Source organism: Pteropus vampyrus, unplaced genomic scaffold (assembly GCF_000151845.1).
Source record: "Pteropus vampyrus isolate Shadow unplaced genomic scaffold, Pvam_2.0 Scaffold116, whole genome shotgun sequence".
Taxonomy (NCBI): Eukaryota; Metazoa; Chordata; class Mammalia; order Chiroptera; family Pteropodidae; genus Pteropus; species Pteropus vampyrus.
In genome coordinates this window covers 834,256-847,286 of record NW_011888897.1, presented here as the reverse complement: position 1 = coordinate 847,286, position 13,031 = coordinate 834,256, and the positions used below count along the sequence as shown (strand labels likewise).

Sequence of the window (13,031 nt, the reverse complement as noted above, 5' to 3'; positions counted from 1 at the left end):
CCAATATCCAAAGGAAAAAAGTATTCTTAACTTGATAAACATAGTATATTCCTTGATAAAGATGTGGGTGGTTACTCTAGATTTTAGAGTAAGTCCCTTGCGGATCCAGGAAAGGAATCTTAGGGCCTGGGTCTCAGTTCCTACTAGATCACATTGCTTCAAGATCTCAGATATTCTTCCCTGACCTTTTCTTTTCCTTCAACTTTTATTCTGACTCAGGATTTGCTTTGGATTCTGTTTTTGCAGCTTCTTCTAGGTGCCCGCTGTCATGCTATGTGGCAATAGCTTTGGGGCTTCTGAGTACCATTCTTATGAGTCTGCTGCTGTTCAAATGGATTCTGTGCCAGAGTAAGTGCTAACTTAAACAAAAATTAACCTTTCATCTATCCATTTTGTGCTATAAAAGCAATATAAGATAACAGAAAATTGAAAAATAAAAAATAATTCCAACAAAATAAATCACCACTTCTACGCATTATTTCCTGGATATAGCCTCCTAGTCTTTGACTACAGGAATTTTGTATATGTATTTATTCTCTTAACAGAACTTCAATCAAGTCCTCTAAAATATCCCCACTTTTGTTTTTTAAAAGTAAGCCTGGCAATAGTTCTAATCATTGAATACTTAGTATAATTTTGTACATTGCTTTTTCTATATTGTGTCATAAACATTTTCCTACCTACTACCATATTTATCATGATAATCGAATTATAATATTAGTTATGTTTAACTTTTTACATAATAGATATATCATAATTTAATTAAACACATTCTGATATTTTTTCAATTAGAGAACTTCCATATTTTTTAAAATGAACTTTTCTAGGTTTAGTTCTTCCGGGTCCTTAAATATGAGAATCCAGAGGGCCTACAGTTTATTGTTTCACAGTCCAGAGTCCTAATTCAGGTTTCTGTTATCTGGGGAATGATTGTTAGTGACAGGTTATAGAGATTATTCACTAAGATGCTAAGGGTTCAACCCCAGGACCTTTACCTCAGACCCAACTCCTACCTTTAACAAAAAGAGACTCCTGGGGAAGTTGGAAATTTCTCATTTGGGCCGGGTAATGTCACAGTTTATGGAAAAAGCAGAAATCTATAAGGTGTCAACTTTAAGCTCAATCTCTAGAACCCTAAATTGCTTCCATGCTGGGGCTTCCCATAGAAAAAGTTGTCTAATCTTTACATTAAAAAGGACTACTTCTCCCACTTTTTAATTCCTGAATCTAGAATAGACATTGTTGACATAAGAAACATCCAAACCTGCAGAGAATTTTTATTAGAGTTTATTTGAGCCAAACTGACGACAATTGCCAGGAAACAAGATCTCAGATGCTCCAGAGAGTGACGATTTGCAGTTTCTTTTACGTATTTGAAATTAAGGAGGGAACAGAAGGAAAATTACATAAAGGTGACAGAAATCAAAGCAGGGATTGGATTACACGATAGCTAAGTTTATGTGCTCTCTTGAAGATGGTTACTCCTTTGAGGGATATTATTTTTAGCATTTCAAAGGTGTATTAACCTAGACACAAGAACAATGGACAGAGCTTGTTTTAAAATCTTTTACTAAAGAATTTACAGGCCTGGGGCATGACTGCCCACCAAGACCTGCTCAGTTAGGAATTTGTGATCAATTCACCCTGTGAGGTTACTTTCCATAGAACGTCTTCTTCATCCACAGTACATAATAGATTTTTAAATTATATGTCTACACATGTGCTCACTTGATGTAATGGCTCATTCTTGCTCACTGTGGAATTGTGCTTATGATGAGTTTATACAAGTGTTTCATTGGAGTAGGAAATCAATAAAATTATAAAATCTTGCTTGAAATTACCTTGAAAGTTTATTCAGTTCCCTTTTATTTTCACAGAACTGTAATCCAACCTTTTTAAAGGAATGAGCCCTGTATTAAAAAAGGGCTCAGTGAGGAGAATTGTATCACTTTTCATTTTAGTATCTGATGCCCTTCTCTTTCAGAAAATCTTTTTTTAATATCTAAAGTAAATTCTTTTTGCTGAAATATGGTCTTTTATCCAATTTCCAATAATAATATACATTCGCATTTGTGATTAAAAAATAAACAATTCATTATAATTGAGTTTGCTTTTTCTAGTTTCTGTCCTTTTCTTCTGTGCTATTATGTGGTATCAAGTTTAGGTTGGGCATTCTGAAAGATTCTGTCTGATTTAAGCAATGTATGCAGTTATACAATGTAGACACTGAGCCTACATAGACAGTACACTGACACATATCATGTAAATGCACAGTTATCTTTTTTTGGTATGTATTAATCACATGTGCTTAAAGATCTCTAGAACAAGTAATGTATTCGCTCCACAGAGTTCAGCCAGATTGTTCTCATTTTCTTCCCTGCTCCTTCAGTGGTTGTCATATCCCTGTTAGTGGAATGTACAGTAGTAGTGTTGGAGCTGGACGTTGTGAGGTATTTAATTTGAGGCCATGCATTATTGTGTGTTTCTCTAAACCTTAATTTGAAAGGTGGTGGCGCAGGAAAACACTGGGACCACCATATTCCATTTTATCCCTCATTTTATTTCCAAGACAGAGTGGTCAATAAAGATGTCAACCAGGTTCTCTTCCTCCCTAGGTTCCAAGTACTCTACTTGTGACAGCTGTCATAACTGCCCAGACTCCTGGATGGGGTATGGTAACCATTGTTATTACTTCTCGGTGGAGAAAAAGAACTGGAATTCTAGTCTGGAATTCTGCTTAGCCGAAGACTCACATCTCCTTATGTTTACAAACTACCAGGAAATGGTAAATGCAAATATTTAGCAAATGTAGGTTGTTTTCTTGGTGAATGCTGTTCAAATGTAGCATGTATCCTCTTTTGAAGAACAAAAGGAATATCCTTCTTTTTCTCTCCTCTCTCCTCTTTCTTTCCCTTCTTTCCTCATCCTCTATCCCTGCCTTCTTTCCTCTCCTTCTCCATTCCTTCCTCACTCCTTCCCCACTCCTTCCCCTTTCCTTGCTTTACCCCCAAACCCTTAGTTATAGAAACCTAGATATTCTTATAGGTGTGTGTGTGTGTGTGTGTGTGTGTGTGTGTGTGTGTGTGTGTGTGTGTTGGAGGTGGAAGGATGGTGAATATTGCAGAGAGGAATTAGACCTGAAATACAAATCTACTTAAAGGGCACATTATGAACAGGACAAACAGAGACTCATGGACATGGACTATAGACTAGTTGTTACCAGAGGGTAGGGAGGTGGAGGAGGAGTGGGGAGGTAGACGGGATAAAGGGGGTCAAATATAGCGGGGTAGGGAGAGGATAAAGTGGGTAAAAGGGATCAAATATATGGTAGCTGAAGGAAACTGGACTTTAGATGGTAAACACACAATAGAATATACAGATTCTCAAGGGAAGATTTACATACTATGTTAAGGTGTGCTTGATGGACGTAGTATCATACTAGGTTTGAACAGCTACCAAAAGAGCATATGCATTTTTTCAAACTGGCAATTCACTGGTCGAGAGTACTCTAAGGAATTAGGTTGCTATATACTAGAGGTTACAAGGCTATAAGATGTATCCATCTCATGCCGTTAAATAGTCATCTTTCAGTAAGATACGTATCTATAGTCCACCTCTATGTTAGACCAGTTACAGCAGAGTGAATAATAATAATAATAATAATAATAATAATAATAATCATGGAACTATCATGCACTGAGCACCTGCTATATGCCAGGTATTTTATGTATATTATTCTTCATCTTCATAACATATCAGACAAAGTAGAATTCAACACCTCCATTTCACCGATGAATGAATAAAATTCAGAAGAGTTAATTATCAAGTCTAAAATTACATATCTGGCAGAGCCGGTTTTTTCCCTCCTTCTCCTTCTCCTCTTTCTTTTTATTTTTGCAGAGACAGATTTGAAACTCCACGTTTGCCTACCTTGTAAAGTCACTTACAGAAATATTGCATTTGAAAGCTTCCAGAACCCATCTTGTTTGTGCTAAAAAACGACATAACTTTTCAAATTAGTTGTCTTCTGGTGCTTTTTCTTTTCTATACATGTTTAAAAAATTATTCGAATTTGAATTCTGGAATGTACCCTATATGACCATTAGGAGCTGAATATATTTAAAATAATGAGATGCTTACTTATCATCTCTTTTTATTTATCTTGGACTTCAAGATTTATTTTTGAGAAAATAAAAATATTGAAACTGACTTGCTCTGCTATTTCCTCAGTGTTCTGTTTACAATATCTGACCTTTGTTGTTCTTCTTGCTCTTTGGATCTAGAGCTTTAGATATTTTCAAATTCTTGATTTTTGTCATTTTTTTCCTACACAAAGCTCAATTCATTTGGAATGTTAATATTTGTTTCTTAGAGTTGTTGATGTATTATTTTAAAATACACATTTACTAGAGAGTTCACTGTGAAAATATTTTGGTTTCTTTAAATTTAGCCTGATGCTTCTCGGCCTATAACATCTTTCTTCCTCATTACCATAACTTGAGATTATATCATCGAACTTAGTTGTTTTAATGACCTCTCATTTACCTTTAACCATCTTCCCTTAGAATTTATGACTTTGGGATTGTCTCTATCTCTCTCTGACTTTTGATATTGACTTTTCTTGTATTTAGGGTTTATGTTTAATTATATGCAAGGTTTTTTCCTTTGGAGGCTATGATATGAACACTATGGTAACTTGGTCACTTCCCCCCATATTCTAAGTAATTAATTAATCAATCAATTAATTAATTATTTTTTAATGCCTACAGCACCTGGTCTTCCTAGATGGTCTCCCATCCAAGTACTAACCAGGCCCGACTCTGCTTAGCTTCCGAGATCAGATGAGATCGGGCATGTTCAAGGTGGCATGGTTGTAGACTTCCCCCATATTTTAAAGTAGAATCAGATAATGGGAAGAGCTTAGTTTCTTTCTGACAATCATGAGTTTGTTTTTACTACATTATTTACTATGTGAATTTCAGCAATTTTTTTAACCTATCTCTCAACATCTTCGTGTATTAAATGGAGAAAAAATTCCCAGAATTGTTATGAATATTAAGTGAGAAAGTCTATACGGAAATTTCTTTAATATACTAGGAATCACTTAATTTTAGTTTTTCTTTTTTTCTACTTTAATTCTTCTTATCACTCAAAATAAAGCCTAGAGTCCAAATAACTTTTGATTTTCTCTTCTGTCTTCCAAGACATGAAATTTCAGTAAAATAAGTATCACAGAGTAAATTGTGACTTGTTGAATTATTTCCCTTATGAGGAAATCTGAAATATGTCAGAAGATTGAAAGAAGTGGCCAGAAACACAGAGCAGATAGGAGGAGAATTGTTTTACTCTGGAGGTCTTCACAGTTTGGTAATGTGTGTGTCTTTTGTCACCTTTTCTTCATAAATAGTTCAAGCAGACAGTATGAACTTCACACCAAGTGTAGGTGTGATAAGTTTGGATATCTCTCACTATCTTTTTTTTTCTTAACTTAAAAAAATGTGGCAAAATATGCATACCATAAAATTTAGCATTTAGCCATTTTCAAGTGTACGGTTAAGTGGCATTAACTACATTCACTTAGTTGTGCAACTGTCACCATTATTTATCTCCAGAATGTTTTCATCATCCCAAACAGAAACTCTGTACTCATTAAACAATAACTCCCCATATCTCCTTCCCCCAGCCCCTGGTGACCACTATTCTACTTTTTGTCTCTCTGAGTTTCCTTGTTATGTTCTTTTCTATCTGGCTTATTTCACTTAGCATGCTTTCAAGGTCATCTGTACTGTAGCATGTATCAGAATTTCATTCCTTTTTAAGACTGAATAATATTTCATTATATGGATACATCACATTTTGTTTATCCATTTATCTGTTGATGAACAGTTTTTCACTCTCTTTTTGAGAGAGTGCACTGGTTTACAGAGCAAGGCTTATTTACTTTTAGTATTGTGCATATATGCAACATTAAAGGGAAAATTCTTATTAATATGAAACTAGTAATTTGTAGCCTGTCAAATTTTCTTTTGCAATCTCATAATACATCTGCATGTTTACTATTACAGGAAAGCTAAAAAATCTAGAAACAGGAAAAATTATTTTTAAATAGTATGTTAGTTAAATTTTCAAGTAGTGTGCTCAGTGTGTTTTTATTCAACCTCCAGACACGTTCTCAGGTGAAATAACTCTAACTTTAAAGCAATATATTCAGTTGATTTTAGACTTTATGGGTGCTCTATGTTATACTGTTTTCACATTAATAACTACATTTGTTTCTTCAGCTACTTCACCTGACAAGGTTTCTGGAGATTGAAGAAAAGCATTAATGATATTATTTGAAAATGTAACAGACATGCTATTTAAAAATACATTTATCTTATGTTTCTAGGATTTTTGGATATCCTGTATTTATATTCTGCTTTTATCACATAGCATTTTTTTCATTCTTGTTTTTTCCAAACATTAAATTATTCTAGGTATTTATTTTTAAACATTTTGTATTATTTAATTATTGCTTATTTTTATATTCTTAGACAAAATTTTACTTATTTCCAATTTTATGCAGCTATAAGCATGTTTATGTGAATTGTTTTTTTTCTTTTTGAGGTCATTCTTTAGGATATAGTCCCTAAAATTACATTAGCCAATTAAAGATATGACCAATTTAGTAGCTTTAGTGTATTATTAGTTTACTTCCATATGGGTTGAAATAACAGATGTATCCCATAAAGCATATTAATTTTGGAAGTTTAAGGAGCATGTTCTGTGTCTTAAAAGTATTTTAATTACAATTTAAAAATATTACTTGCAAAAGCATGTGTGTGTGTGCGCACACACACGTGTGTGTGTGTGTGTGTGTAAGTGATAAAATCAACTTTAAAAAAAGGAAAAAAGAAAAAGAAAGAAAAATGTACATAATTTTATTTGTTTAGTTCTATCTTCATCTTGCTTTTAAGTTTTACTTTTTTCTCTCTAAAATACAACCAAATATTACAAACTCTAAAGTGACATAACCCCTAAGCCCTCTAGTTTATACCCTCTCTAGAAGCCAAGAGTTTTTTTTAAATAATAAGTTTTATTTTTCCATGACAGATGGCATACAATATTATATTAGTTTCAGATGTACAACATAGTGATTAGACATTTACATAACTTATGAAGTGATCACCCAACAAGTCTAGTACCCATCTGTTACCGTACATTGTTATTACAATATTATCGACTAGATTCTTTACACTGCACTTTATATCCCCATGACTATTTTGTAACTACTGATTTGTACTTCTTAATCCCTTCCTATTTTTCATCGACTCCCAATCCCTCTTCCATCTGGCAACCTTTGAAATGTTCTCTGTATCTATGAGTTTCTGTTTTGTTTGTTTATTTTGTTTTTCAGATTTTACATGTAATTGAAATCATATGGCACAGGCCAAGAGTTCTGAGTTAACATCCCTGCTTATACTTTTATACTGCTTCTACACACACACATACACACACACACACACACACACGCGCGCGCGCGCGCGCACGCCCACACACATGCACACACATACATTATCCAAGAGTCCCTAGAACGTAGGAATTGCACTGGTTTTAAAGTCTTCTTCCAAGGGGAAAGGTTTTCAAGCGAAAGCAATACAGTAAAAGTTTTTACTGTCCGGTTTAGCAGTGAGAAGGAGTGACTTAGAACTGTGTGGGTCTTGAGAGTAGTAAGTGTAGGACTGGAATTTGTGAGTTGCATTATCTAATTCTAGCTCTTCAGACTCTAATTGAGGTTTTTGAGCAAGTCTGTTTATTTCTGTGCTCTATTAGTTGTCATCCCTCCCCTTGAAATGAGGGGAAGAAAGAAATGATTTGTTTTTCTTATAATTCCAGTGGAGAAATGAGAAAAAACTCATTTTCCCCAAATTAAATAACCCTTGTAAGCAAGTTGGTTAAGAAACGCATGAATGATTGCAAGTTAGGATATCATTTCTTTTCTCTCACCCTTCTTTTACTCTTTAGTCTAATTTTCTACTTCCAACATACATGATTAAGTACTCAAAAGGGGTAAAGTAAAAAATGCAGAGTTTGTGTTCAAAAGGTTTTAATCTCTTGCAGCCTAAGACTTGACACTATATTTTTTAATTCTATAAATATTACTGCACACAATTTCATATATTTTTTGAGGTGCTGGGAATATAATAGTAAACAAGAATTCTTGCTATTATGATATGTACATTTTAGTCAGAGACAGACAGCAAACAAGTAAATGAATAAATATGTTGATATGTGCCTTGAACATAATGAAACATTATGTTATAAATAGTGAATGTAGGTACTACTTTAGATTTTGACCAATTAAGGAAGGGCTCTCTAAGGAGGTAACATTTGAGCTGAGACTTAAACCTAAATGACAACCATGTAAAAATCTAGGGGAAAGGTATTCCAGGCAAAGAGAAAGCTATGTAACCCTGAAGTAAAAATGACCTTGGCATGTTAAAAGAACAGAACGAAATCTCATGGATTAGGCTGGAACCTAGTAAGTGAATAAGTTGTTGAGAGGGGCTAGATCATGTAAGATCTTGTAATACTTGGTTAGGCATTTAGATTTTATTCTAGGTGAAAAGAGAAATCATTGGAAGGAAAGAATTAGGGACAAAATGTGATCTTTTTTATTACTAAGAAGGGGGAGCCTGATATAATGCAAAAGTTTAGCACTGGGAGAGAAACATGTATGTTTATTCAATAAGGAGCGTTGGGTAGTAAGCCTTATCACTCAGGTGAATCAGTTTCCTCATTTATAAAGATGAGGATGATAATATTTGCCTACCTTCCAGGGTTGTCAAGAATTTTATAACTGGAAAAAATCCTAGTAAATATCTAAGCTAAATCCTCATAAGGAAACCGAGTCTCAGCCAGATTGAGCCATGTGTTCATCTTCAGATAGCAGGGGCAGAACTAGTGCTAAACACCAGCATATGGTGTTTGATTGTTTTCCTAAAAGTCTTACTGTATATCCAGCATTTCAAATGAAATGAAGAATGAATGGAAAGGGATTTTGTAAACCTTAAAGTACCATACATAATAATATAAGACATGATTGTTCTCAGGATACTTTGAGAGAACAAAGCTCTCATAGGAGATAGAGTACTTGGGAAGGAAGTATTGATAAACAAGTGGTGCTGACCTTTCTAATGCTTCATCTGAAGCCACCACAATCTTGTGTCCTCAGTGGGAACTATGATTGAAACCTGCTGAAGAGAAAGCAGAGGTTTTGTGAAAATGAGAAAAAACACCAAAGTCTTATTCTATCTCTATTGCAGACTGTATATTTGTGTTCCTCCCAAGTTCATATGTTGAATTCCTAATCCCCAATGTGACGGTATTTGGAAATGTAATTAGACATGAGAGAGCTTCCCTCTCTCTCTGCTCTTCACCATGTGAGGATACAATGAGAAGACAGCCGTCTGCGAACCAGAAAGCAGGTTCTCAGACACCAGATCTACAGGCACCTTAGTCTCAGACTTCCCATTCTTCAGAACTGGTAGAAATGAATGTCCACGTTTTCAGTCACCCAGTCTGTGGTGATTTGTTATGGCAGCCCACACTGACTAAGACACTTCCTTTAGTGTCTTTACTGGGAGTGCAAAGAGGCTTTATGCCTCTCTTGTCTTTAGAAGAGAAACTCTTTAATCATTTAATTATGCTAACGAAAGTTTCCAAGCAAGTAAAGGAAACTCTAGAGACGCAGAGTGATGCCTCCAGCCTCGTTCTCCCCTCCCTTTCCCCCTACAGGGAGCTCCATTGGCTGCGAGAGGCAGCACCTTTATTTCTTCCAGTCCACCGCCTGACCCCCCCGCAGGGTTCTGACCTGTGGTAGCTCTTACACGCAGATCCCACGCTCAGATGTGCTGGTGTGCAGTGTGGGTGTTTTTTGTTGAGTTTTAAATGTTCAGCTTATTGTTGTTTCAAGGGGAGAGATCTGGGGACGTCTCTCACTCCGCCATGTTTAATCCAATCTCAGGAAGAAGGCTTTTGAAGCAAATGATCAGTCAGGAAATGATCATGGGAACAAGTTATGGTCTTTTTCTTTAACATCTATCAGATCAAACTCTAACCAGCCATCAAACAAAAACACTGAAAAAACAAGTTTTCTGGGAACAAAATAGGAGGAACAGAGAAACTATTTAAATACTTTCTTATTAGTTTTCCATTTTCTTTCACAAGGGATTTGCAGTGATTTCAGGGAATTAGAATAAAAAGTAAAGAGAAGATGCCAGGCAATTATCTCATTAATTATACATACAATATTTGCTGGACACACAGAGACATTAGTTATTAATGCCTCTGAATGCTACTGCACTCATTTATACTTGCCCACCACATGTAACCAGGAGGCTTTGGTATACTGTTAAGACACATATGAATGCCTTTGTATATTCATTCATACTCTAAAACATATGCAAACTTCTAGCTTCTTATTTTATGTGTAATGGTTTTCCACCAATTTTTTGGTCTTTAGACTAATAGTTTTATCCTCTTGCTCATGAACAGAGTACTTGTTACATTAATACCACATTGAGTATTCAACATAGCAGTGAAACTGTAACAAAAATAATTTTCAAATCTGAAGTGATATTTCATTTGTTGCAAAATATATTCATTATACTAACACCAAATTCTACACCAAAATTAATCTGGAATTTATTTTTTAATTTTATTTCCTTTATAAAGGCAATTTCCTTTGGATATAAACTCCTTCATGTGAAAGTCAGACTCCACAGAGCAAAGAATCTCTTATCTCTGTCCTAGTGGGTAGCATGGAACATATAAAGGATGTAGCCAACTTAACTTTACCTAAAGCTTTCTTCTTTAAGATCTGTGTTTTTTTTTTTTTTGGTCACATGTAATATTGACAAGAACTTGGAAAATGGGAGTTTAGTGGGAACAAAGAAAAAAGTATATTGCTTTAGGCTTAATAATTTATGTATTAAATGACAATGAGAAAGATGACTGCTTCTACAGCAGTATTTAGCTTTTATCGTTCAAAGTTATTTGAATACCTATCAGGCGCTCCATCCAATCAAGGAGGAAGCCACAATGGAAGGTAGAGATGTAATATTTATCTTATCTGTCATGTTATAAGAACGCAATTACAAACATAAAGGTCAATTCTAGGAAGTGCTCCACTCTGAAATCAACAAATCTCTAGCACTAGAGTTTAAAAAAAGAGTAGTTATTTGGAGTAGGTGGTGGTTTGTCAGCTTGAACTGCCAAAACAAAGTACCGTAAGACTGGATGGCTTAAACCACAGACATTTATGTCTCACAGTTCTGGGGCTGGGAGTTCCAAGACAAAGGTGCTGGCTGATTTAGTTCCTGAGGAGAACCTTCTTCTGGCTTGCAGACAGCCACCTTCTCATTGTGTCCTCAATGGGTGGGGGGAGATTGAGCTCTGGTCTCTTCTTATTATAAGGGCCACACCCTCACGACCTCAACTAGACCTAATCACCTCACAAAGGCCCCACCTCCAAATACCATCACTTTGGGGGTTGGAGATTCAACATATCAGTTTTGGGGGGAACACAAACATTCTGTCCATAATAATAGTGATGAGAGAGGGCATAAAGAATAATTGTTTGGCCATGACACTGGGTCTCTTTTTTGGTTTTCTGCATCTTTCTTACTTTGTTTTCATCATTTTCAATCTCTCCCTTAGAACCTGTTCAAAAGTTTCTTCGATAATGACTTTTACTGGATTGGTCTGAGAAACCGTTTTGGCTGGAGGTGGGAAGATGGATCAGCCCTAAATTTCTCAAGGTAAGGTGCTTCAAAGGAGAAAGAGAGAGATAGAGAGAAAGGTGAAGAAAAATGATGTGAACTAGATCAAGGATAGCAAATGGAGAGGAGATGGTGAATAAAGGAAATAGGGAACAAGGAAATAAACAGTGGATAAAGACAAAAAAAGAGATGACATTTTAAAGAGAGGCTAATGAGCTCTTTTTATTCTATTTTGTGAGTTGAGAGAAGGGGGGCCTAACTAGGGAGAAAGAATTTCTTTAATTTTTATTCTTTCATGTCTTACAACTCCTTTACTCTATTTGTCACCTTGATTGATTTTTTCTGATTTCTTATAGGGTTCTTACAAATAGCTTGATACAGAAGTGTGGTGTCTTCAGCAAAGGTGGTCTGCAAGCTTCTAGCTGTGAAGTCCTTTTACAGTGGGTCTGTAAGAAGGTCAGACTTTGATGGATGGTTAGATCTGTCATATGGCTCCCTGAAAAAAGGGAGCTGGCCTCCAGGTGTTGATAAAACCATGAGTATATACTTAGTGAATGCTGAACCTTCTATATAGGGCATTAGATGTAAGATTTAAGTAGATGTAAGATGGCAGCTTCCCTGGGATTGATGGTTTATTGCTGGACTCTCTTTAAGAGTTTTTAGATATTATCTTAACAAATTAAAGACCAGATCTAGGCAAATTTGTGAAATAGAGTGTTTTTAGTATTTCTTACTCTAGTAACTAATGTTGCCTCCTTTATCCCTACCCCTACCATCTCTATCATTTACCTTTTCTATGTTATTTTCTGAGCTGATTTTAATGAAATCTATGCAAATACATACTGTTGCTAATGTTCTAGAGGGTTTTTATGTGTGCCAATGAGTTGACATGTTGCTTCTTCCTGATAATATATTTTTATATATATTTTAAAAGTGGCACTTTGAAGATAAAGCTTTATTCTAAAGAATGATACTAATAGTGAAAAAATAAGCTATGGAAAGTGAATGAGAACAAGGTGGGGCTTTCTGGTTCTCAGCTCTTCACTCTTACTGAAAGGCCTGGCCTTGAGTGAACTTAGTTTTTCTGAGTATGTACGGATGTGTTTGAATCAACTAATGTGTGACTATTATCTTTTTCATGTTGTGAATATGTGATTTGCATGTTAATTTACCACAGTGGGCGATCTGATAAGGCATTTTTATAAAGGAAAATTTTCAGAAACAGTTTATGTGGTTGATCCCCAAATTATTTTAGGCACTTATGCCTCA

At 35.2% G+C, this 13,031-nt stretch overlaps 1 protein-coding gene and 1 non-coding gene across 2 annotated transcripts in view; one reads left to right on the top strand and one right to left on the bottom strand.

The window, feature by feature from the left end:
- Positions 1-12,380, top strand: part of KLRG1 (killer cell lectin like receptor G1) — a 15,699-nt gene extending 3,319 nt beyond the window's left edge. The window contains exons 2-5 of the mRNA XM_011365763.2: positions 247-348; positions 2,616-2,785; positions 11,701-11,801; positions 12,119-12,380. Of these exons, the coding sequence (XP_011364065.1) occupies positions 247-348; positions 2,616-2,785; positions 11,701-11,801; positions 12,119-12,230 (485 nt within the window). The 3' untranslated portion in view covers positions 12,231-12,380. The remainder of the gene's footprint in view (positions 1-246; positions 349-2,615; positions 2,786-11,700; positions 11,802-12,118) is intronic.
- On the bottom strand, positions 4,761-4,879 carry LOC111743579. The gene has a single exon (XR_002781789.1). It is a non-coding gene; the product is annotated as a 5S ribosomal RNA (ribosomal RNA).
- Positions 12,381-13,031: the final 651 nt, after the last annotated feature.